General features: G+C 44.4%; 1 protein-coding gene across 1 annotated transcript in view; it reads right to left on the bottom strand.

The window, feature by feature from the left end:
- kiaa1549lb (KIAA1549-like b) overlaps nt 1–26813 on the bottom strand; it is a 290305-nt gene that overhangs the window by 43644 nt on the left and 219848 nt on the right. The window contains exons 12-15 of the mRNA XM_034188840.1: nt 22972–23007; nt 17455–17642; nt 8508–8638; nt 6077–6201 (exon numbers count right to left, since the gene is read on the bottom strand). Of these exons, the coding sequence (XP_034044731.1) occupies nt 6077–6201; nt 8508–8638; nt 17455–17642; nt 22972–23007 (480 nt within the window). The remainder of the gene's footprint in view (nt 1–6076; nt 6202–8507; nt 8639–17454; nt 17643–22971; nt 23008–26813) is intronic.

Below are 26813 nucleotides of genomic sequence, written 5' to 3'. Positions count from 1 at the left end.
CCTGTGATAATACTTTTCAAGAGCAGAAGCATCTCCAGCACCCTCTAGGTCTGACATGCATGTTCTAATGCAGTCATGAGTATTAAACTTAATCTCTAGTAAACACTCTCCCATGTTGTCAAAATTTAGGGGATGTGAAGAATCATGCTGACAAAAACTGCAAGAAGAGAACACACAAACTTCTACATTTGGGAGTCACTTTTGACCTCTTAGGCTTCCATAATTCATTAGCACTGGACGGACGTCCAGAGACAAGACACACTTGGGAATCAGACCTGGCTCTTTTGCACCCGAGACACTCAATCAGGTACTTGTTTACAATGGGCTTTCAACAGTCACTATGATATACAACATCCGTGATGTCACTTTCATTCAATTTATCAACAAGTTTCTTCATTTCTTCACCTAAAGAAACTCATTTTTTGCAACATGAGACAAGTTATTTTACCATGACGGGGTTGCTTAGCAAACTACTTCTTTAAGCCCCTTTCACACCGGGGCTGCTTCAAGTTGCTTCTTGCGTTGTCATAACGCTGCAGGAATATCTGCATCAGGTGCGTGCAGCAGGGGGACAGAGAGGAGGTGAGAACGCAGAGGAGAACCTGCAGGCAGTGTGGCTGCAGCCAGACTGTGCACTATGATTTCTCTTCTTGTTTATATTTGTTCTTGGGCAGGGCTGTACTCTGATTTCTGTTATAGTTTAGCTTTCTTCCTTTGACCGTGAGCTGCGCGCATGCAAAGGAACCCTCCGTGAGTAAATGTGGAGATTCCTGGAGTTATACTTGATGTGCACATGTCCTGTCTTTGGGAATCAGTCTGTGAGCAGGACGTGTCCTTTTTTTGTCCTTTAACACAATTGAGAGAATTTGAGGGGAGAGCAAGGAACTGCCTGCAGCCAGCCAGTTTTTTTCTTTAAATTTTTCACATGTGTGCGCATGAACGAATTGTCTGTGAGTGGACTGGACATGTCCACATCCAGTGAAAAGTCCGGACATGTCCTGTCGCTGGCAATCGGTCTGAACAGGACTTTTATGGACTTTATTTAAACACAGTTATGAGAGAACTTAAGAGCGAGGAGCTGCAGCCAGGATGAGCATGTTTTTTTGGGGTTTTTTTCTGTGCTCTGAGCGTGTAGTTTTCACTGCATTGTGTACATGGTATTAAAACAATCCTATGTGATTTATACTTCAGGAACAATGGAACACAGCAGGAATCATAAATTGGTGTTGGGTAACGCTGTATTGTGAGGGTGTGGCTTCCAGTCACGTTGAGTACCGTTGCTTTGCCTTGACTTGCATTGAAACCACTTTCTTTCTGCATCCTGTGCTCGACGCAGAAAAAAATTAAACATGTTTAACTGTTGGCGTCTGATTTGCTTTGTCCTTTGCATCCGTCACGGTGTTCTGGTGTTGAGTTGAATCATCTCTGCACTAGGTTGCATCCATATGGCATCGTCATGACGCCACAACTCGAAGTGGGCCCGGTGTGAAAGGGGTTTTAGGTGGTTCCCTCCTTACAGATTATACACACTCTCTGATTATACACACTAAGACATGATTGTTCATAGCTGTATGCTGCCTTTTCTGAATAGGTACAGGTCCTAGACCCTCTTCATCTTCCCCAAACTATGGCTTACACCTGAAATGATATCATGAATGTGTAAATAATAACTGCACCTTTTGTTTCATCTTAGAACAGGTTGGTGGTGAGGTGAACTGCACCAGTCATCTCCTCTCTGGAAACTTGAGTTAGCCACGTTCAGAGAAAGAAAGACACTGTTCAAGAAAGATATTCTCCTCTATAATTTAGTATATATGTAAATTAAGTAATCTCTTAGATAAAATACCTAAATTTCTATCAAGAAGGATGAGTCTGAGCTGAAGGAGAGCCCCGTATATGAACTTTGCTTCATAATATAAGCATCAATTGTCACAATCAAAATCAAATAAATTGTATTTATATAGCGTCACAACAACAGTTGCCCCAAGGCGCTCTATATTGCAAGGCAAAAGCCATACAATAATCACAGAAAAACCCCAACGGTCAAAACGACCCCCTATAATCTGAGGAAGTTAGTGACCAGTCGCTCTGAAAGTGCCACAAATGGACTCAGCATTATTTAAAATGACCTCAAGATCAGATAAATTGTTCACTATTGACCAATATATGGGCAACCTTACTTTTGGGGGGTCTGTGACAAGGAAGAATTTGACCCCCTCCATTTTTCCATAGACTGTGTTATGGTTGGGGGGGAACCCCAATAAACAGGACAGCCCAGAGACAGCTGACAGCATTAAAGCACAGTTTTATTAAGACAAGGTAGGTCAAGACAGAGTCAAATGTGAAACCAAGATGAGGCGATGGGAATCCTCTTCAAAAAAGAAATCCTTAAAGGAGAGTGCACTGATAAATCTCTTTAAACAGGTGAGCAACACACAGAGGTTAGACTGAGCCAAGAAATGTCTTTGCTTCTTGGAAGTGTACACAGAACCAAACCCAGAATTTAACCACAAGTCTTTTCTTCTTGTTCAAAAACAGGTTTTCAACAAAAGGTCCTTTCTTCTACTCAAGAAGAGAGTTTACCCAAAAGTGTTGCCTTTACTCCACAACTGGATTTACCCATGTTTTGTCTTAACTCCACAACTGCTTTTAACCAATAGTCTCTTCCTCAAAAACAGGTTTAACCAAAAGTGTTGTCTTACCCAAAAAGGGTTAAGTGACAGGAGTTAACTCAGAATATCACTCTCTCAACGAGTGAGTTCAACTCCAAGGAGCAATAACCAAATTCATACTCACACTCCAGAAGTGGCCACAGGAAATACTGAAAACTAGAAGCAGCCAAGCATAAAGAGATAAATATACTATGAGCGGACAGACAGATGGACGACTGCAGCCAAACTGGAATCGCTACAAATACCCTAACTAATCAGCTGCAGCTGCTGGCAAACCAAGGTGGGACACTTAAAAGACTGATGACATGCAGGAATAAACATGACCACCAGAGGGAGGTAACACCAAGACAAAAGACTAAGAAAGTGTAGGGAACCTGACAGAACAACAGAGGGCAACAAAGGGTGGCAAAACCAAGACAAGGCTCAGGCCTGTAGTAATATAACTTAAAAGCAAAGGGAGAGAGAGTCACTCTCCCTCTTGACACAGAGAGAAGAAGACAGAAGGAGAGAGAGTGACACAGAGAAAACTTATTAGAAGGGTGGAGAAAAGAGAAGACAGACACAGGAGGACAAAGCAGATAACTCAGCGGTCCTGGACCACAACAGACTGGCCCCAAATAAACCTGAAAAAGGAAAAAATAAATTTTAGCAAAACAAATCTTACGGGCTTACACTTCATACTGCACTAGGTTGTCAGGCTGGCACCAGCGGCTGTTCCTCTCCAATCATATATGCTATTGTGGCATACTCCTCCACAGCTCGTGAGTGTGGCCCTGTCACCTCACCAGCTTTGAAAAATTCAAAATCCAAGCATGACACTAGCGACAGTGAAGTGAGGGAAGCGCGCCACCCAGTGAACATCATAGGAAATCAAGTGATTTCACTTGCAACTGCCGTTCGCAAGGAGTCGCAGCCCAGTGAGATAGGACCCTTACAGTGGTGATGAGTGTTGCAGACCATTTAATTTGCCTCTGAATGCATTGTCCAGTCAGGTCCCGCCCACTCTGGTGCAATTTCAGTCAAGTTGAAAATCAGTCCACACAGACTCTCATGTAAAGTCAATATTTTTGACAAAACTGAGCTTTTTATTTATCCTTTATCTAAACAGGCAGTCCCTTGAGACTCAACACCTCATTTGCAAGAGAAACCTGTGCTTTCAATGAAATCTCTACGGGGTTCTGGATGTGCACAGCACATTACGTGTTTACATCATACACAACTTCAGTGTGGGCTGTAGAGTCCATCAATGCTGTGTTCACTCACTCACTCATTTTCAAGCACTTAGTCCAGGGGGCTGGAGTCCAGGGGGCTGGAGCCTATCCCAGCTGTAACAGAGCACGAGGCGGGGTACACCCTGGACAGGATGCCAGTCTGCTGCAGGGCCACATATAGACAAACAAGCACATACACATCCGCAGACACACCTACAGACAATTTAAAGATTCCAATCCACCTAACCCACATGTATTTGGATGTGGGAGAAAGCCGGAGCACCTGAGAGAACCCACGCAGACATGGGGAGAACATGCAAAATCCACATAGAGGCCACAGGTGGGAATCGAACCCATGACCTTCTCACAGTGAGGCAACAGTGCTAACCATTAAGCCACCGTGCTGCCATGCTGTGTTCAAAAACCCTCAAATGCTCAGACTCCGATTTACTGACAAGACAGCGCGCGGTGGGCGTTTCACTGTTGTTAATACTATTATTATTAATTTAATTTTTTTATGTTATTATGGCTGACAAAATAACACGTTAATTACTTACAGCACCTATAATGCATTCATTTTTTAAGAAACGCAATTAATCACATTTGCTCCATTTTGTTTAGATGTCACTGACTTGGCCAAAGTGTTTTTGAGAACAATAACTGGGTTAGATATCTGTGCCTTTGCATACTTTTTGGCACAGTTTAAACAGCAGCACCAGATCCAAGTATTAATTTTTTTTAAATTGGCAAGAAAATCACTCAATCAGTGCAGCCACAGCGCATGGGTTAGTTTATGTGGTTAAAAGACTTTCTTCCTCCTTACCGAGACATGCAGGTAAAGAATATGTTAAATATTTTTCATACCAAAGTTAACTTGCTTTAACAACTGTCACTGTTTTATCACACATGTGAGGATTTGTTCCTTTACCATCGTGTTTGGCTTCAACAATTGTTAATTAACAGTGAGCTTTGACAGGCGTAAAACAGCTTAAAAATGACTTATTTTTTTCAACTAGATTTTAATGTTTAATGGACAGATTTAAAAAATGAAATGGTCTAGGAGCCAATAAGATAATTATTAAAGGGGCCATATTGTGCAAAATCACCTTTTACATAGCATCTCCAAAGTACGACAATTCTATGAGAGTTTTCACAGATATTCTCCTGATTTAAGATGAATTTATGTCACAGCTTGTTTAACATCTCTGAGACATATGTAACAGAAATAACACAGGAATGGCAACATTACAAAGAGGTATAGTAAATACCTTGACATTCTAACTTATTTCGAAAGCGTTGCAGGCCTTAAATACACAAATGGATGTATTTTATGAATGATATGAAGTTGACCAAGCAAAACATGAAATATCTTGGGTTCATACTGTCTGCAACAGAACAGAAGTCACAGTAAATATAATAATCACTGATATAAGATATATAAATATATGAATCACATTAGCAGTGCATGCATACACACAAATGTATGTGATGGTACCTTGTCAACTGCCAGGTTGTTTATATGTGTGCACTCATGTTTACATATGTGAGCATGTGCTTGTCCATTATAATGATACTGCATCTGCAGTGCATGTGCAGTATGTTCACAAATGTGTTTTTTGTTTGTTTGTTTTTTCTTTATTTGTATCTTCCACGTGTCCCAACCTTTTCTGATTTGGGGTTATCATATGTAAAAGAGAGCCTGTAAAGTATTACATTAAAAGTTAGGTGATAGGAGATTCAGTGGTTCTCATTAGTATCTACCAGAACCCAAATTTTTTAAACTGATTATGTCGCTTTTTACAGAACTACTGATAGAATTTTTGAGGACTCACTGACTGACAGATTGCATTATGGCTATGCATGCTCTGCTATTCGGAGGGAATATTGTTTCCCGGAGAAGCATCTGTCCATTAGATGAACTCTTTTCATCACACCACACTGTGATGGGCAGAATTATATTTGGGTGTGAGTCACTTTATTCTGCATTGCTGTGCAGAGCACTGCTGTGCCTTTATGAACTCTAACAGCAGGTGCAATGGAAAGCATGCACACAGGCTTTGTGCACAACAGCCAACAATTTGCAATGGTTGCAGTTAAAATATGTCTGTGTAGATGCATGTACAGTACATCACAAACCCGTGTGTGTGTGTGTGTGTGTGTGTGTGTGCGTGTGTGTGCGTGGGAGTACAGCACCTCTCCATTGAGGATAGCTGAGCCTTGGCTGCGGTCAGAGGAGGCAGGATGTGAGTAGCCGGGCTCTGCCACCATAGGCTTTATGGAAATGAGCTGCAGGGAGCCAAAGGAGGAGTCATATGGATCTAAAGAACAGAGAAAAGACGGCACATAAACACAACAAATAGCTATAACCTTCTTTCTGTTTTTTTTTTTGTTTGTTTGTTTGTTTGTTTGCTTGTTTGTTGTTGTTGTTTTTCCCTTTCTCTGTCATCACATTGCCTCTCTGTTCCTGACACTGTGATGTTTCATCAAAGTCCAGTGCTCCACGTCAGCAAACAAAGCAAATGAGGTGTGAATGGAAGTAATAGATCACACAGCTTGGGCTCCAAGGCTGTGTGATCTATCTTTGTGATAGATTAAATAAACTGACTTTGCACTTTCATTTGCTTGGTATCATTAATTATTATGATATGAATTTAGCTTTGACTTGGGTTTTATAGTTTTGGCTTTACCCCCCCCCCCGGCCCCCCCCCAAAAAAACACAGACCTAATGAGCTGACATTTTAATATTTGTAGTGTCATTACTGAGGTTCCCAAAAAGGTTTAGTATGCCAATATGCCAAGATGATTAATATGTGCATAAATAATTAAATAAAGTTAAAGTCAGTGTTGCCAACTCCTTAGTAAGAAAAGTAGCTATTGGCTGTCCTAAAAGTCGGCAGAAGTCGCTAAATGGCGTCATCAGCTAATTTGCATATTATTTGCATACTATTACATCATAACAAATGTAGGGAAAAACGTTGTGGGAGAGGCCATTGAATACATTATCAACCTTTTAATATTGTTTGGTAAATTCCATATTCATAAATGCAGAGTATTGAAAAGGAACTTACATGGACTTCTGGCTGAATTTGAACAATATATAAGCAGTATTAAGCTTATGGATTCTCCCAAATGTCATAAAACTGTCAGGATCTATAAGGATATTTTTTTTAAAGAGAATTAATGTTAAAGAATGCCTTTACTTTTTGCTACTGTACAATTTATTTTATTTTTTTCTATCTCTTTGTAATTATAATGATAATACTGTGAATGTTATTGTAGCCTTGTCCTTTGTTCGTTTACTGTTAATATATTTGTTGAAATACAGTTTTGAAAAAAAACATGGAAGAAACAAAAAAGTGATTCTCGGGTTTGTTTATTTATTTTGCTATGAAAATTGGCTATCACTCATCAAAATAACATAACTCCTCAAGGCCAGGGAACCTCAAAGTCTGGAGACTAATTAGTCACAGCACAGCAAACGAGGTAAAGGCTGACTGTGTCCAAGTGAAGTTTGCCATTCAATGCGGGAACAGCTGCCGAGGCATCGCGCATGCGTGTTTGAACACGGTGGATTGTAGATATCCCTCTGCTCAGCGCTTTGGGCTCTGTGGCTTTGCAGCTGTAGCGGACTGAGCGGAGGTTGGGTGACCCACTACCACTCTGTGAGAACAGGGACTAGATCAATACATGCTTTCACTTTTGAGTCGCCAAACACCAGAAAAGTCTCCAGTGACACCAGGAAAAGTAACTAGATTCGTCGCTAGTCGCCTTTGAGAAAATAAGTCATCAAGAGGGTTTGGAAAGTTGTCAGATTTATCGAGAAAGTTGCCAAGATGGCAACACTGGTTAAAGTTTTTATTCAACATACAGTTTATTCACTGTATAGAACGTATGAAACAAGTAAGAAGTATTATGAAATATAAATACACATGGAAAATAAATGTCCTATTCTAATTAATGTATTTACTCAGAGTTGACCTCCTGCTCCTCCATCTCCATGAGGTGATGCTTGCGCAGTCACATTTTATGCTAATGAAAATGTTAACTTCTCTAACTCCCTGTTAGCTGATTTGCTGAACTCTACACACCACTGCCATTATGGGTTCGAAACCCAGCCAGACCGGAAAATCACTAAGGACCCTTGGGCAAGGTCCTTAATCCCCCATTTGCTCTTGGTGTGTAGTGAGCATCGTGCATGGCAGCACCCTGACATCGGTGTATGAGTGTGTCTGTGTGAATGGGTGAATGTGAGGCTTAATTATAAAGTGCTTTGAGCTTCTAATACAGATGGAAAAGTGCAATATCAATGCAGTCTATTTACCATTTTACCATACAGCAAAAATGTAAAATTTACATATCAATTATTTATTTATTTATTCATTTATTTATTCATTTTGCACATGCCTTACTGAATATATAATTCACAAATCTGCCATTCTGGTTCATGCATGCTTATCTTGTCCATCTCTGTCTGCCACAATTGGGTATCTTTCACTCTGTAAAAAAGCTGCACTGGCAGTGAATCTGTTTTAAGATGAATGTGTTACACAAAGAAAGTCTTTAAAAAAAAAAGTGCTTTCCAATAAGGAAAGATCTTGGTTTCACATCTGTACTCGTCTCTCACCATCCTTCTTACGAGTCTCCTCCTTTAGCAGTTTCTGCTGTGCTGTGACTTTCGCCACTGTCAAGCCCCTGCTGGTATTCAGCTTCTCTGATTCGTTGCTGATGACGGAGCCATCCTCACTCGGCAACTTGCTGCAAGTAACCATAGCAACAGGAAAAGCGGTGAGCTCTCAGAAAGCTGGGCTTAGAGCCAGGCTATGTCATCACTTCTTTTAACAGCCTCACCTTCCTCTCTCCCTCTCCAAGTCTGATTTCACACGCAAAGATTGACACATAATTGTGTTTAATATTTTGAATTCTTGAACAATGGACAAATGTTTACCTGTTATTAAAACCTCAATGCTACCACTATCTCTGTTTTTATGTGATACCTGTACAATCAAGGCTACTTGTTCCTTTGTCTTTAGGGTTTTTGAATTGCAGCACACTGCTTTCACATTAGCAGCACACACACACACACACACACAAATGCATCTGATGGTCCCTTGTCAACTGCCAGGTTGTGTATACGTGTGCACTCATGTTTGAACACGTGAGCATGTGCTTATCCATTATAATGACACTGCATCTGCTCTATATGTGCAGTATGTTCACAAATGTGTTTCCAAGTTAGTGCATATGTAGATGTGCAAAACACCACATGAATGGCTTCTCATTAACTGCACAAACAATTGATTTGTCCAATTCTTGTTGCGGTGGGAATTATAGCCGATTAAGCATGAGCTCAGAGGGCCAAATGGCTGACAGTGACATCAAAGCGCCATGGTCTAATTGGTAAAAATGATAACAGAAAAGAGACGGAGACTGTCCTCCCAGCTTTCACTGAGACAACAGCACTGTATAATCCTCCATCCAGCAGTCACAGCTTCAATAATACTAAGTAATGCGTAAAATGTGATTTAGGTGAACGGGGTAGTTTTTATTGCTTGTTGGACATGGACTATGGTCATGGTCCCACAGTGAAAATCTGACTAATTATTCAACTTGAGTTAGGTCCTTTAGCGGAGCAGATATGTGGATGAATCGTGACTTTGACGATAAAACCATGAAATTAGGAACAGTGTTCAAGCAGACCCTAAAGATAATTTTTAGCTATAGGGGCATTGCAGAGGCAGCCATTTTCCAAGATGGCCACTATGCATTGTTGTTTTATTAGCATCTCAGGCTGTAGACCACCAAGGCTCTTGATCCCGGTGCCTAATCCTACATTTTTAAGGGTGAGGAATGCAGTGGTACTATTTATAACCCCAAACAATGAGTCAGGGAGGGATATTATAGTTTTTCCTGGACCACCACTGTGTCCGCCACTGCAGTTTTTACATTAGCATGTTAACTCCAAGAGCTTTTATCCAATTCTTTTCAAATTATCTGAAAACATGCATGGTCCCTGAGGATGAGGTCTATTGATTTTGGTGACCCTAGGACCTTCCCTCTGGTGCCACCATTAGGTCAAACATTTGAATTAGGATTATTGTATCTTTAAAAGCTTTCATTTAAATCAATGAAATCTAATGGGCTTTTCTGTTTGTTTGTTTTAAATGGCAACAAAAAAGAGGTCCCACAGTTACAGTGAATGCTGAAATGCAATGCTAGCTCTGAAAACACAACTGCAGTGGCATAGTGACAACAAAAAAAGAGGTCACAGTTATAGTTAAATGCCACGTTAGTTCTGAAAACACAAGCCACCACAGTGGAAAAAGCAGTGCTCTGCCTTGAAACATTTGCACTTTCCACTGCCTCCCATTCTTGCATCCACAGCAGAGGAGTTCACAACAGGCCCTGGTAGATTCTGGTGATACAAGAAGTTCAGCTATGGTCTTGTATCCTTCCACATCTCTGCCACATGTTGAATTAGCTGGACATTTCAGTATCTCATCTCTATCTTCCTGACACATTCCAGGCTCAGTAGGGTCCACTAACTTGAATAGTTTGCCCATTGTCTCATAATTCACTATGCTACTTACAGAACAGTATGTACTAGCTCTAGCACCACCAATCCAGCATCAACTGAAACCACCAGGAAGATGTGTCAGCTGTCAGCACAGTCACACGGAAGAGTACAGTTAAGGCCCCTGACATTTGCACAACTTTGATCCGCGCACTTGCACGCATTCTGCCGTACAGGAGAGTAAACTTGTCTCGGACTTGTTGTAAACCATTGTAAAATGTGTGCGGCTTTGTGCAAGTGTGCAAATAAAATTTTGAAATGTTCAAAATCAGGTCATTAATGTATGATGGCATACATTAATGACCTGATCTTCACGTGAACATTGCACAAACAATTAAAAAACTCTGCTTGTGAGTGCAAGTGATTGCTTCAGCACACACAGCGCAGCTTATCTGAATGATTATACACACTCACTCACTCATCTTCAACCACTTATCCGGGATCAGGTCACAGGGGCAACAGTTCTAGCAGGGGACCCCAGACTTCCCTTTCCCATGCCACATTGACCACCACTGACTGGGGGATCCCGAGGTGATCCCAGGCCAGTGTGGAGATATAATCTCGCCACCAAGTTCTGGGTCTTCCCTGGGGTCTCCTCCCAGATGGACGTGCCTGGAACACCTCCCTAGGGAGGCACCCAGGAGGCATCCTTACCAGATGCCCGAACCACCTCAGCTGGCTCCTTTCAATGTGAAGGAGCAGCGGCTCTACTCCAAACTCCCCACAGATGACTGAGCGTCTCACCTTATCTCTAAGGGAGACACCAGCCACCCTCCTAAGGAAGCCCATTTCAGCCGCTTGTACCCACAATCTAGTTCTTTTGGTCATGACCCAACCCTCATGACCACAGGTGAGAGTACACAGTAAAATCACGAGTGTAAAACTAACACTGATAGTGTTGAATTAACACTGCCAGTGTACATATGTTCCTACTCTAGTCAGAGTGGGACCATATGTACACTGTCAGTGTTAATTTAACACTGGTGATTTTACTGTATAGGAACAAAGATTGGCCAGTAGATCGAGAGCTTCACCTTTTGGCTCAGCTCCCTTTTCATCACAACAGTATGGTAGAGCAAATGTAACACTGCCCCTGCTGCACCGATTCTCTGGCCAATCTCATGCTCCATTATCCCCTCACTCGTGAGCAAGACCCAGAGGTACTTGAACTCCTTCACTTGGGGCAAGACCACATTCCCTATCCAGAGTAGGTAATCCATTGGTTTCCTGCTGAGAACCATGGCCTCAGATTTAGAGGTGCTGATCCTCAGCCCAGCTGATTCACACTCGGCTGTGAACCGATCCAGTGAGTGTTGAGGACACAGGCCGATGAAGCCAACAGGACCACATCATCTGCAAAAAGCAGTGGTGAGACCCTAAGCCCACCAAACTGGAAACCCTCCTCCCCCGACTACGCCTCGATATCCTGTCCATAAATATCACAAACAGGATTGGTGACAAGGCGCAGCCCTGGCGGAGGCCAACCCCCACTATAAAGGACTCCGACTTACTGCCGAGCACCCGAACACAGCTCTTGCTTTGTGAGTACAGAGATTGGATGGCCCTGAGAAGTGACCCCCTCACTCCATACTCCCACAGCACCTCCCACAGTATCTCCCGGAGTACCCGATCATACACCTTCTCCAAGTCCACAAAACACATGGGTCATTCCATGTCAATTCAGCGAGGGCCTCACACACTTTGTCTCAGATTTTCTTTAAATTCTAATCAAATATTCCCAGACTATTTAGAACAACAAATCTGAAGTTTGAGGCCTGTAGGCCAAGTAGTTTCTGAGATATGGCCAATTTAGTGTGCATAGGGTCTGCCGTTTTTAGGCAAAAATTATGGCCATCATTTCTGGAGCCATGTTCAAGGTAGAATATCTCAGCAAATAATGGACTTTGAGGCCTGAAATTTTCTGTGGCAGTTGTCATGGACACCCAGACTTGGACTATAGTCAAACAACAGACACTGACACTAAACTGTGAAGTTTATGTATGCTCAAACTATGGAAAATATTAAACTGACCATTACGAGCATCCATGTTTGAGACACTGAAGCATACCATTACACTCAAAGAAGCCCTTCCATTTCTCGGCTCCTTAATGCCGCTATACTGGCTATGAAATATGTAAATTTGGCATATCTGTGGTAAACAGTTATTGTGGGAAAAACCTCTAAAATCTGAAAAAAACATTTTGTGGTCAAATTTTATTAGAAGAAAAGCTCATGTGGGCAGTAAATAAAACTCTTCAAACTGATTCCATTTTGAAGGTATTGATATCTATTTTATGTGTTATAAATATGGCCTTCTTTATGAAACTCCTTCCTGGTTAATTTAAGCATCCAATTAGGGCTGCAGCTATCAATTATTTTAGTAATCAAGTATTCTATCGATTATTCTGGCGATTAATAGAGTAATCGGATAAAAAGTACTTTTGCATTTTAAAACATTAACAGTCCAGGGCTCTCCCTAAGTAATGGCAGAATGTCACTGCGTCATCACGGAGAGTGTCAAATTTAGTGTATCCCTTTCTGTTTTCCTGGGTAATTATTTTTTCACATCTTTACAAGTTTTGGATCTTTTCTGGTGTCAGGAGCTCAGCCAAAGTTGGGCCAAAGTCTTGACATTTTGCTGAAATGGGGATGGGATGTGGCTTTCTGTTTTTTGTTTTCCCAACTTGTAAAATTTAACCATTTTTATTTATTTATTAAGGTGGTGGACTGGGTCCCTGCATGAATTTCTTTTTAACACTCTCTGGGATTCAGCCAATGCATTTCATTTTCAGCTGGAGGTTGAACATGCAGCCTCGCAGTCACTGGTTTATTATTATTATTATTATTATTTTATTTGAGTTCTCGTGTTTGTGAAGCATTGTGTGTTGCCCAAAAAAGCGAAAATTAAAAAGCGAAACACTCATTGCGAGTCTAAGCAAAACACAGAAGAAAGAGTGGACTTCTTCCAGAGACTGCGGCCGGGACGGTGCTATGTGAGGGCAGTGCTGAGATGCTCACACTGGGCAGAGAGAGGCAGCAGCCGGCCATCACGCATAGAGCGGCCAGCAAACGAAACTGTTTTTTTAAAAAAACAAACACACTGCTTTGTCTTTCGGCTGTTCCCGTTAGGGGTCACCACAGCAGATCAATCGTTTCCATCTCACCCTGTCCTCTGTATCTTCCTCTGTCACACCAACCACCTGCATGTCCTCCCTCAGCACATCCATAAACCTCCTCTTTGGCCTCCCTCTTCTCCTCCTGCATGGTGGCTCCATCCTCAGCATCTTTTGCCCTATATACCCTGGGTCCCTCGCTGAATAATGAAGATTAATAAACATAGTGCTCAGACATGGTGTGCGTTTCTTTCCACAACAAGCATCTGTGAAAGGCGGTCACCAGGGAAATGGACAGTAGCTGGGGTTGAGGCCCGGACGCCACCCGCTCAGGACCGAGGGCCCTGTACGGCATGACATGACTGAGGACGTGACTGAGAGCACCACTACTGTGGACAGTTGTGATCATCCCACATCCTACGTCAGGGGTGTGGTGGAAAGCTGCGAGATCCCTATTTTAGTCGACTCGGGAGCTAATGTCTCATTGATCAGTGCAGATTTTCGAATGTCGGTCCCCGCTTTGAGGAACCGGCCTTAGTTCTCGGGCAGTTAATGGGCAAATGTTGGATACGCTGGGGTCTATTGAAGTGACATTCCAATTGGGTCCGACCTGCTGGCAGCATAACTTTTATGTACTGAGGGAGTCGACTCAGAGTGTTCTACTGGGGCTTGATTTTTTGACTAGGAACCGTGCATTGCTGGACCTGGGGCGAGGGGTACTGCAACTATGGGATGTCGTGGTGCCACTGCTGCGAGGGGGGGGCTCACCACCGACTGTTGTAACGTGACAGTGGTGAATGTTGTGACTATATCCCCCTTAAGTGAGGCCCTAGTGCCAGTGACGATTGGTTTTCTTGGTGGTGCTATGTTGCCTGCTAAGGATTTTGAAGGGTATCTAGAACCCAATGCCCCAGAGTCGACAGGGCTTGTGGTAGCTCACTCTGCGAATAGTGTGAAAGATGGGGTCACATTAGCACGTGTTCTCAATCCATCTGGGGGAGCCGTGGAAGTGAAGCGGGGGCTGCACCTGGGTCAGTTCCACTCGGTGGAGAGAGATGACCTGGTAGCCCTCCCCAGTATTGCTAATGTTGGGGGCGCCTCACCTCCGCCAACGAGGAGCACCTTCATCTTAGATGAGTCACCCATTACCTGGCATCAGGAACATGGCTATGGACAGTGATCCAACGGGTCGTAGGAGTAGGTGGATTTTAGAGCTGGACCCGTTTAACTGGGTCATGATTCACAAGGCTGGTGTCCAGCACAACAACGCGGATGCACTGTCGCGCTGACCGGCTTCTTCCCCCCGAGGGGACCCAGATAGGCCGGCCGGGGAGCTCACGGTCGCCTCCGTGGGAGAGTCGGGCTGCTCATCACCTCTCGGGGTGTCCAATTCAGGTCCGGAGGCTGCCTACTCCCTGTCGGTGAGCGACTCTGAGCTCCGGGCCTGGCAACAGGAGGACCCAGATATTAGCACCATAGTGGGGTTGTTGGAACGGAACGCGGCTAAACTACCTCGTCGGCTACTCAAGGGGTCCTCTGCCAAACTGAGGAAACTTGGAACAGATTTCAGCCGCCTATCAATGGTAGGTGGACTGCTGTGTCGGACTGTGCGGCCGACAGCATCTGGGGAGGACCAAATTCAGGTGGTGGTCCCCTCATCTATGGTGCCTGAGCTCCTGCGACAATTACATGGGGAGCCTACGGCGGCCCACTTCTCGGCGGAGCAAGTGTGGGAGACGGCCCAACGGTCTTACTATTGGCCCTTCATGTTGAGAGACATCAGACGTTGGTGCGAGCAGTGTGAGGCCTGCCAGACCCGCCGGTGCCCTGTTCCCAGACTGAGAGCACCTATGAGGGGGTCTCAGGTGGCCCGTCCACTACAGAGGGTGGCGGCAGACATTTTGGAGTTACCTTTGACCTCCAGGGGGATACGTTCTAGTGGTGGAGGATTATTTCTCCAAATTTGTTAATCTGTACGCCCTGCCAAATCAGACAGCGCGGTCAGTGGCTCACTGCCTGTTTGAGGATTATGTGTTGGTGCATGGGGTCCCTGAAGTCCTTCACAGTGATCAGGGCCGCCAGTTTGAGGCAGAAGTGATTCAGAGCCTGTGTCAGCGATTGGGCATGAAGAAAACACGCACCACAGCATACAACCCCAAATCTGATGGCATGGTGGAAAGGTCATAACAGGACTCTGATTGATCAACTGGCTAAAATGCTGCTGTCACATGGCGGTGAATGGGACTCGTATGTGAAGCAAGTGGCTTTTGCCTACAACACTTCTAAGCATTCCAGTACCCAGTTCACCCCCTACTTTCTCATGCACGGGCATGAAGTGTGGGTTCCAGCTGACGCGCATGTACCATCAGGTGTTCAAGACCGCGGGGGCGCGGGGATGCAAGCGGAGTATGTGTCGTCTATGGCAGAGAGGTTGGAGTCCGCATTCGGCTTGGCTCAGCTCAATTTGGCATGGCAATCTCATGATCGGCAGAAACTGTACTACGACGAAAGTGGCTGTCACCGCGCCTATGGTGTGGGTGCACTGGTGTGGCTGAATAATCCTACTGAAAACCGAACCAAGTTGGCGCCACACTGGAAAGGCCCCTATCAGATTGCTCAGGTGTTAGCTTCAGGTGGGGAAGATGCCCTGACATACCGCATTGTTAACCCTCTGGACTCGATGGAATGAGCCCAGGTTGTTCACCATGAGAGACTCAAGCCATACACTCTGCCGCTGCCGACGCATACGCCTCCTGCTGCTCCTCTGGCCTGCAGTCCCATCCGGCCAGTCGTCAAGGCCCCGGATGTGGAGGGTCAGTCTCAGGCTGCGAGTGGAGATTACGGACTCTGGGGGAATTTGGGGGCATCGGTGCCCACTCGATCTCATGAGGGAAGAGAGGTACGACCTCCGGCGCACCTCAAAGACTTTATTAGGTTTTAAGTCCAGTGCAGCGCATTTGTTATGATTTTACGGTGATTGGTGGATGCTAATTACATCCAATTATTCGGGAGTGTGTTATACTGTTTTTTTTTTTTTTTTGTTGATGTTATTGTTTGTTTATTATGATGTATGTGCTTTGTTTACAGTGGTACCAGAAACGAGGACGTTTCATGTTGAGGGGGGGACGTGTGTAACAGACTTTCTGATGTCTTTGCTTTATTTATTTCCTTTATTTACTGTGACGCTGCACAGGGTTAATGTTGGCACTGTTGTGTTGCCGTAGGCGGGAGGCAAGGAGTGAAGGGCTCCCGCTTTTGTGTGTGTACGGGAACGCGCGCGGAAACGTGCAATAAAGGAGCCACCCTGTTGCTGTGCTCGAACGGTCCACAGTGGTCCCGTCTCCCTTTTTTTTAATATTTCACGCCTGTCAAGAGCCCACAGAGGAGCCGCTACAGTATGTTCTGAATGCCTTGATCCAAGTATCATGGTGTTTATAACAGCTTGTAGATCTTTCAATGATGAAGACCCCAGAAACTGGAAAAGGCCAAGGGGACACCTACTATATATATATATATATATATATAATATATATATATATATATATATATATAAGTATATATATAGTATATATATATATATATATATATATATTTTTTTTTTTTTTTTTTTTAAATTTAACCTTTACGTGTAACCACATCGTGCAGCTGCTTGCATTGTGTTCCAGCGTGCATGAAACCATCACAGCAGCATCGTGCACGCCTGCCCGCTGGCTCAATGTTTTCGTGGTTCGCTCACATGAGCTGTTCTGTCATGATTCGCCCTGATTTGTACTTATTTGTGCTATGTGTGAAGGGGCCCTAAGGTTTGTCACTAAATTCTTGAACTTGCATTGCCAGCAAAAGACATAATTCCTAAAACATTTTACAGCATTGTGCACGAGTCTTACCATGTGTGTTTGTCAGTGTTCAGGTTCTTCTTGTTGGTGCCATCTTGTTGCAGAGCCTTGTCCAGGGAAAGTGGTGCATTACGCATTTTTAGAGACATCACCAAGGTGTCCGGAGTAACAGGCAATGTCTCCTCATCACCTCCTTGTTGTCCCAAGTGCTGCTTGGCATAGTCAAAACCTTGAACTGCCTGATAGGCAGAGAAGAATAAATAGGGTTGAAAATGATGGGCTAAGTTGTACTTAGTGCTTCTTGATGTGTACTGCACTTAACCCTCTGGGGTCCGAGGGCATTTTTTGGACAGTTCACTCACCTGGCATAAATGTTTTATTATTGCTGTTAACAGCTCTCCCTGCATCCCACAATCAAGTTTTATGTCTCTTTTTTTCTGGACAACCTGTGCTTTCAAAATATATATGCTTTTGTTGTGTTTTATAAGTGTAATAAAGGTTTACAATCAGAAATAAAAAAAAAAGAAAAAGTAAAGCGGGAAATAATTTTGCACACACATTTATTCAAAACGCAAAGCAAACTATAATAAACAACTGTTTTGACACTTTATAAAGGTAATTTGAGGTCTTGTGTGAAAGACTGTGCAACAAAAAGGTTTAAACAATAAACACAAATGCACATTTTGAACAATATATACAAAATGGTCTATGCGTTTTGTTTGTCTCATCTCAAAGCAATTTCTGTCTGCTATTACACAAAAGTTACATCACAAACATCTACTTCTACTGTATTTTGGAGTGTTCCGTGCTGCTCCTAAAGCAGCTATCATTCACATTTTGGCCCACTTTGGCTCCTTACAGTCTGAGGAGCGGCCCTCCCCCTCGTCCATTGATATGGTAAACAGTGCTTTACGCCGAGGAAGCAACAGAGTTATCCAGTAACATTCACATGGAAACTCGTGGAGCAATCCTGATAGTTACACACTCTTTGTTTGAGCACAAGAGATTGTCATCAGAGGCTCTCCATCTGCTCTGTCTGCTTTCACTGATCACTGTGCGTAATGGCGCAGGGTACACTGGAGACCAATAGTATGTACTCACTGGAGCACCCAGGGGGCTATTCAAATGGGCCAATTAGTAACATATCACTCCTGAAAACAATCTTTGGCTTTTCACGTGTGACAGTGAACCAATTCCGACTGGACACTCACATTGCGCACGTCATCACACAGCTTCTATGAGGAGTACAAAGATGGCCAATGGCTGGCTCGAAAGTTGGCGGAGTTAACGTTTCAGCAAATTTCTATCTCATATCATTAAAAAGTTATTTAGAATTTAGTAAAGGTTGGTCTTAGCTGTCGTATACGACGGCGTCGGCCCCAGAGGGTTAATATCATGCCAATATACTGTCAGAGTGGCTCAGGGAAACAAGTGTGGATAGGTTAGACAACTCAAACTCTCATGTAGACGGCTATCTCAAAATAGTTCAAGCATGTATCTTTGTCTTAAATGTCAAGAGGATTTAAGGAACCAAACTGGGATTACTGCATTGTTGTGTCCTGAACTAGATAATCACTGATTTAATTGAAGGCTTTTTACAACTTAGTCCAAATTCTTGTCAGACACATAGCTCCCAAAGGGCAATGACAAGATGGATTTTGCTGAACTGAACAAAAATATTCCCTTTACAGGAATAATTAACCATTAGAATAACATTTGTTTGTGATGTTCACAAACAAAATCAGGAAATGCAGCTAAAGGTTGGAGAGTGTGTGCTGTGTTGATCTCTGGATTATAGTTCTGCTATTACTGTGGTATGAAATGTGGTTTTTCACCATGTGACCTCCAGCGTACACTGAGATGTTTTCAGTTAACTTTCAACAGTAGAGATGAATCAACACTCAGGCAAACATCAAGCTACTTTCCACAGTATTTTCATCTGCCATCTTGAGACAAGAATTCTCATGAGTTTGTGACCAACCCCTGTACTGACAGTAACACCAAGATCCACAACTGGAGTCAATACCCATCAGATAAATTTATTGCATAAAACCCCCCACCTGGTGTCTGGAACAAAAATTCAACAACAGTGCTCTGAGAGCGCACTGTTGTTGAAACCCCCACTGGCAAATGCTGCTTTGGAACAAGTGCTTGCTACATTCTGATAACACTTCAAGGTATGTGCTAGCTGATTTCAGAATGCAGACACCAACTCATGAAACTGGCAATGTCTAGGTTTGTTAATCATGGGCCATAAGGCTGGTAAAATGGGCCCAACTCAAATGATATGAATAGCCAACCTATAACTCTCATATCTTTGCCCTTTTATGGGTTGGCCAGGAATCAGCACTGTCATCATGGCAACACCCAGAGGGACACTATTTCAGCTTCAAAGCCCCACTTAGGTAAACCTACAAGTGACGTAATGAAAGGGTTATAACGTCTATGCTTGTTAATGGCTGCGTCAGTGAATGACAATGTACGTCCCAGCGTTTATTCATCTCCATGTTTTCTAATAGTTGTAATGGGAATCAGCTTCTGCAGAAGTAAGGTTATGGCAATTTGCTGCAAACTGTGAATATTTCCCTCAGGGTTGAGGTTGTCAGGTTTAAAGTTGGTTTGATTCTCATTCTGCAAGTGAACTCACACTGCCATTCTTCCTCACTATCTCCCAGCAACCACAATCACACAGTCATTCACACCTGTATATTACATAATCATTCACACCTGTTGGCTTTGGCAACCTCTTTAAAGGCCTCCCTTTGCTTCTTGAAGCATTGTTGCTGTCCCCCTCCCTGCTTTCCCACGAACTTTGTATCAGTTGATTTTACACTTGGATCGGGTTGATTCATTGTACTGTTTGCCTGCCTCCCATGTCTGTCCATTTGTTATACCCCTATTCCTTCCCATTTCATCCCGACAAGCAAATCAGGGTAAGTTTTGAAGCATAACAGTAACTCCTTGATCCATCTTTTGTCAATCTTGAACAAATGTGGTACACACAGTAGTGACGGCCATCATCAGCACCATAATCGGGGTGAAATCAGCATCACTACACAGTCAGTTCCAGGTGTTTATAGTCTTAACAGCTTCAGTTGTGTTCAAACACCTTTACATAGGGTAGTCCTAGTGAGTACAGCTGAAACTTGCTTGTGTTCCAACGAGTTAAAAATTTGAAGCAAAAGGAGTGTTTGGTGCGATTCTGGCTGAAAACATAGCCGGGTGCAATTTTACTTTCGTTTCAATGGGGTTGCCAGGTATGCACTTTATAAGCCAACCTGATAGGAGGCGTGCCGAAGTAAGCAGTTACATCGTGGGGGATTGTAATAGAACAGTGCAGTGTAGAACAGTGTTGCCACAGTTACTTTGAAAAAGTAACTTAGTTACTTTACTGATTACTCAATTGTAAAAGTAACTTAGTTGCTTTACTGATTACTCAATTGTAAAAGTAACTAAGTTAGATTACTAGTTACTTTTTTAGTTACTTTTCCCAGCTGCCAACAACAACCCTCTGCCACCTCAACATGACAATGATACCTGTTTTGCCAAAACTCACTTTATAGTCACCCTTTCTTGACTTCAATGAAAATAAATACTTGTTTTATAAAAAGTAAAATAAAGACGTCTTTCTTGACCTCATATTTAACTGTTGACAGCACTGTAACAGTAAAACTTGCAATTTCGAGCCTACATTGTTTATAAAGGTAACTATTAAATTCTAACATTTTTCTAACATTTAAATTCTCTCTAAACATTTTACTTGTCGAAATTATTATTATTTTAAGCAATATTAGTTGTAGTAAAAAACGGCTTCAAAATTGCACCTTTAATCTAGGGGTGTTGTGGGGGGGGGGGCACATCCTTGCCCCACGCCCCCATTCCATCTGGATTCGCCCCTGCTTTGGCGTTTGAGCACAAAGAATGGATAACATTTATTTATGCAGAAAACATGACCAGATTTACAGGTAAGAAAGTTTTATTGCGTTTTCACATCATGTGGTCCTCAGAAAGAGAGTTTAGGTGCATTTGAGTGGAAAATAGTGTTAGTTGTTGACGCGTCGCGGAGGATCAGCTGTTTTTAACGACCAGATACAGAGCGGCTCAGCTCAGAATTCTAAATAAAGGAGGAAAAAAAGTATAAAAATGTCTTTGTAAAGTTCAGTGCAGGTGTGCTGATCACCGCGCTTTAAGAGGTGAGGACGAGTCGAGCAGCTGCAAAAAACCGCGGATTAAAAGCTCACAGCTCACTTAAAGTGGGCAGTTCAGTCGAACCCCGACCTCCTGCCCACGGACCAAGTTTAATGCTGTTATCGACCCACAATGAAAAATAATAGTAACGCACAGTGACATGGAGAAGTAACTTTAATCTGATTACTGATTTGGAAAGATTAACGCGTTAGATTACTCGTTACTAAAAAAAAGTGGTCCGATTAGAGTAACGCGTTACCGGCATCACTGGTGTAGAATAGGGGTGTTAGTCTGCTGTCTTGACAAAAATTCCAGATTTTTCCCTTTTGTCGTTATTTGCTTTTTATTTGAGCAAGTTTACCTCAGTTTTTGTTGAAATTCAAGAATTGTTTTCCTGACTAATTACTGTTTCTTATAAGGCTAAGTAGCATACTAAATGAGAGAGAACAGACCAGAAGTTCATACATTCCATTCCTCAATCAGACTTTAAATGAAGGTGCCTATGATGGACACACTGTGCAGTTGAACACCTTGCATGACAACATCCAGATGTGTGTGTGTGTGTTATTATTATTATAATAATAATAATGTTAAATGACTGTTTCTGAGCCGCACCAAACCATGCAGGAGAGAACAGAGCGCACTTCCACAGAGGCAGAAAATAGCAGCTTTGGCTACATATGTGGCAGTAATGCAACTGTAAAAACCTCATGATACAGTCCACTGTCTTCCAAGTGCAGTGATGTGTTCTGCACAGCCGGCAGGAGTGAACTGGTTTTAAATAGCAACAAGAGCTACACGCGACTGTGTGCACATTAAAAAGCGACCGCAGCTGCAAGCAAATCTACGAACACGGAAAAAGACTTGAGTACGCTCTCATTTCGGGCATACTTAAATGAAACACAACGCAGCAATACGCAGCTCTACAAATATACCAGTGGGAAAGGGGCTTTAGGAACACGGAATAAGTGTTTTTCAGTTTTTCTATGATGAGAGTCTAGTGGGCCGTTTAACAACTATTAAAGTTGTCTTGCGAAGGCTTACAAGTAAAAAATGTACTTGTGGCAGTAATGTCGCCCTTTTTCCTAAAATGCTGAGAATAAAAAAGATGTAGTACACACAGACAAATATTCATTCTGCTTCAAAATCTATGGCTAATCTCTGTAACGCTGTCTTTCAACTTTAGCATCTGCACAACGCTAAAAAATATGCAGCAGAATTACATCCAAGAGAAAAATCAATGTCAAAGGATTGTCATCCGTAAACACAGCTGTATCTTTAGTATACCCAGGATCCTTTTCTAATCTCATTGTTGGCACAGTTGAGCCTTCGTGCTGAAAACACAGATCAGTAATGAGAGGAAACAGAGAGTGCAGATACCTGGTGATAATAGCCCACTTCTCTGCGATACACCATCTGTAAGGGAGAGAAACCATCAAGATGTTGCTCACAGGTTTGCCAAAATGTCAATTCTGTGTGTACATGTATTTATGATTAGAATAATGCTAGTGAGGTGGAATGTTCGTAAAGTCTAGCACACTGTTGCTGACAAACATGTTGGCACTTTGTTGGATTGCTGTTGTAAGATGGTGTTACTGTTTACTGTTCATTGCGGCTGATTGATTTCTGCTTTCCTCTTTGTCTGAGGTCAAGGTGCTGATAAAGAGGCACACCACTAGCACTGCTAGTGCACATGGGAGCTCCTCTATAGTTCCTCCATCCATTGGCTATCTGTCTGTTGCTCCCAAGATCACTCCAAGACTGAGGCATGTGACATCTATGGGGAGCTGCGGAAAGCGTGCCCTGGACATCTGGGAGTATCTAATGGATGAATTCTGGAGAATGGTCCTTCTATGACTCATACTGTGTCTGTCACTGACTCATCACTCATCATTCCATTCCATTACACTTTGCTCTTCATAATTTATTTATTTATTTATTTATTTTTGAGCCATCAGTCATTGTGACCACTGGACTTTATATGTGTATGGTTGCTTATGTTGGTTGTCTTCATGCACCCGGGACAGGGCATCCGATCGTTGGTTCTTGGTCCCGGGGCGGTATGTAATCTGGAAGTCAAAGCGACGGAAGAACAGTGACCAGCGGGCTTGCCTGGGGTTCAACCGCTTGGTGGTCCGGATGTACTCCAGGTTCCGATGGTCCATGAAAACCGTGAAGGGCACCGTCGCTCCCTCCAACAGGTGTCTCCACTCTTCAAGAGCCTCCTTCACCGCCAGGAGTTCCCGATTGCCGACATCATAATTCCTCTCAGCCGGGGTCAACCTGCGGGAAAAATAGGCACAAGGGTGGAGAACCTTATCGGACTCCCCGCTCTGGGACAGCACGGCTCCTATCCCTGAGTCAGAGGCATCCACTTCCACTGTGAACTGGCGAGTAGGATCGGGCTGCACCAGAACTGGTGCAGACGAGAACTGGCGCTTCAACTACCTAAACGCGGCCTCGCACCGATCCGACCAGGTGAAGGGGACCTTAGTGGAGGTCAGGGCTGTCAGGGGGCTAACTACCTGACTGTAGCCCTTAATGAACCTCCTGTAGAAGTTCGCAAAGCCGAGGAACTGTTGCAGCTTCCTACGGCTTGTTGGGTGGGGCCAATCTCTCACCGCCACAACCTTGGCCGGATCAGGGGCGACAGAGTTGGAGGAGATGATGAACCCCAGGAAGGACAAAGAAGTGCGGTGGAACTCGCACTTCTCGCCCTTCACAAACAGCCGGTTCTCCAACAACTGCTGTAGGACCTGACGTACATGCTGGACATGAGTCTCAGGGTCCGGAGAAAAGATGAGTATGTCGTCTAGATATACGAAGACAAACCGATGCAGGAAGTCCCGCAAGACGTCATTAACCAATGCTTGGAACGTCGCGGGGGCGTTTGTGAGGCCGAACAGCATGACCAGGTACTCAAAGTGACCTAAGGGGGTGTTAAATGCCATCTTCCACTCGTCTCCCTTCCGGATCCGAACCAGGTGGTACGCATTCCTAAGATCGAGTTTAGTGAATATTTGGGCTCCATGCAGGGGCGTGAACACCGAATCCAACAGAGGTAAAGGGTATCAATTGCGAACCGTGATCTCGTTCAGCCCTCTGTAGTCAATGCATGGACGGAGTCTGCCGTCCTTCTTACCCACAAAAAAGAAACCTGCGCCCATCAGGGAGGTGGAGTTCCGGATCAACCCGGCAGCTAAGGAGTCCCGGATGTAGGTCTCCATTGATTCGCGTTCCGGACGTGAGAGGTTGTACAGCCTGCTGGACGGATACTCAGCGCCCGGGATCAAATCGATGGCGCAATCGTACGGTCGGTGCGGGGGAAGGGCGAGTGCCAGATCTTTGCTGAAGACGTCAGCAAGATCGTGGTACTCCTCCAGCACCGCCGTCAGATTGGAGGGGACTTTGACCTCCTCTTTAGCTGTCTCACCGGGTGGAACCGAGGATCCTAAACACTCCCGGTGGCAGGTTTCGCTCCACTGCGTCACAACCCCAGACGGCCAGTCAATCCGGGGATTGTGTTTCAACACCCATGGAAAACCCAAAATCACTCGGGAGGTAGAAGGTGTTACATAAAACACAATCTCCTCCCTGTGATTCCCAGACACCACCAATGTCACGGGCTGTGTCTGGTGTGTGATTAATGGAAGAAGGGTGCCATCTAGTGCCCGTACCTTCAAAGGTGAAGGCAGAGCCACCAGAGGGAGCCCTACTTCCTTTGCCCATCTGCTGTCCAGCAGATTCCCTTCCGACCCTGTGTCTACGAGTGCTGGGGCGTGAAGGGTTAAATCCTCACTAAGGATTGTGACTGGGATTCATGCAGATCTACGGTGTTTCCCCGCGTGCGTGTTATGGCCCACCCTTAGCCCAGTTTCTAAGGACGGGCGTTGTAGTTTGACCGTTTGGGGCAGTTCCTCTGTATATGACCACTAGAGCCACAAAAAAAACACTCCCCGCGGGCCAGCCTCCTTTGTCTATCATTTGATTTCATTTTGGCCCCGCTCGTGTCCACAGCTTCGTCAGCAGGGGGAGCTGTTGCCACACGGGGCCCTCTGGCTGTGGAGCATGGGGACGACGGCACCCTTTCGGACCCGGAAGGAAGAGGGACGGCCCGTGCCCGGTCACGCCCCCCCGCCCTGCTCCCGACGGTGTTCCTCTAAGCGGTTGTCTAAACGTATAACCAGGTCGACAAGCCCGTCAAAATCCCGCGGTTCCTCCTTAGCCAGCAGATGCTCCTTCAGGACCGGAGACAGTCCGTTTATGAAGGCGGCGCGGAATGCAACGGTATTCCAGCCGGACCTCGCACCCGCGATGCGGAAGTCGACTGCATACTCGGCTGCACTCCGGCGCCCCTGTCTCATTGACAGTAGCACGCTCGAAGCGGTCTCGCCTCTGTTGGGATGATCAAAAACCTGTTTGAACTCCCTTACAAACCCAGCGTATGACGTTAGGAGCCGTGAGTTCTGCTCCCAGAGCGCCGTAGCCCAGGCGTGTGCCTCTCCTCAAAGCAGATTAATAACATAAGCCACCCGGCTAGCGTCTGACGCGTACATGACGGGACGCTGTGCAAAGACGAGCGAACACTGCATTAGGAAGTCTGCGCACGTCTCGACACAACCTCCGTACGGCTCCGGAGGGCTTATGTATGCTTCAGGGAAAGTGAAGGGGTCGTTGAACGACCAGTGGAATGTCTGTGTCTGACAAGGGACCAGCAGGAGGAGGAGCTGCAGCAGCGCTTTGATCGCGCGCCTCCACCCTGGCGGTGAGAGCCTCCATCCTCCGATTGAGGATAACATTCTGCTCGGTTACCAGATCCAACCGAGCAGTAAAAGCGGTTAGAATTTGCTGCAGCTCACCTAACACACCTCCTGCTGGCGCCTGTGCACCTCACTCTTCCATTGGCTGTTCAAGCTCGGGTTGACGCCCCTCGGGATCCATGACGCTGGCCGAGAAATCCTGTTGGGAAGGTGTCGTGACACGGACCCACAACAGGGGGCGTTAATGAACGGACAATGGAATAGCCAAAAAGTAACAATTTAATGTTGTGAAGCGCACAACGAAGTACAGACAATACAAATATTGAGGAATGTCAATCATACACAAGGTGACGTGTGGCAGGCTCGAAGATAGAAGACGTCTGGTGCGAGAAGAGCCGGATCCCACACAGCTTCCACCACCAACGGATCTGAAGAACACCGGAGCCGCCAAACCCTGCGCCC

This window comes from Thalassophryne amazonica, chromosome 2 (assembly GCF_902500255.1).
Source record: "Thalassophryne amazonica chromosome 2, fThaAma1.1, whole genome shotgun sequence".
NCBI lineage: Eukaryota > Metazoa > Chordata > Actinopteri > Batrachoidiformes > Batrachoididae > Thalassophryne > Thalassophryne amazonica.
This window is presented reverse-complemented; position numbering and strand designations above follow the sequence as displayed.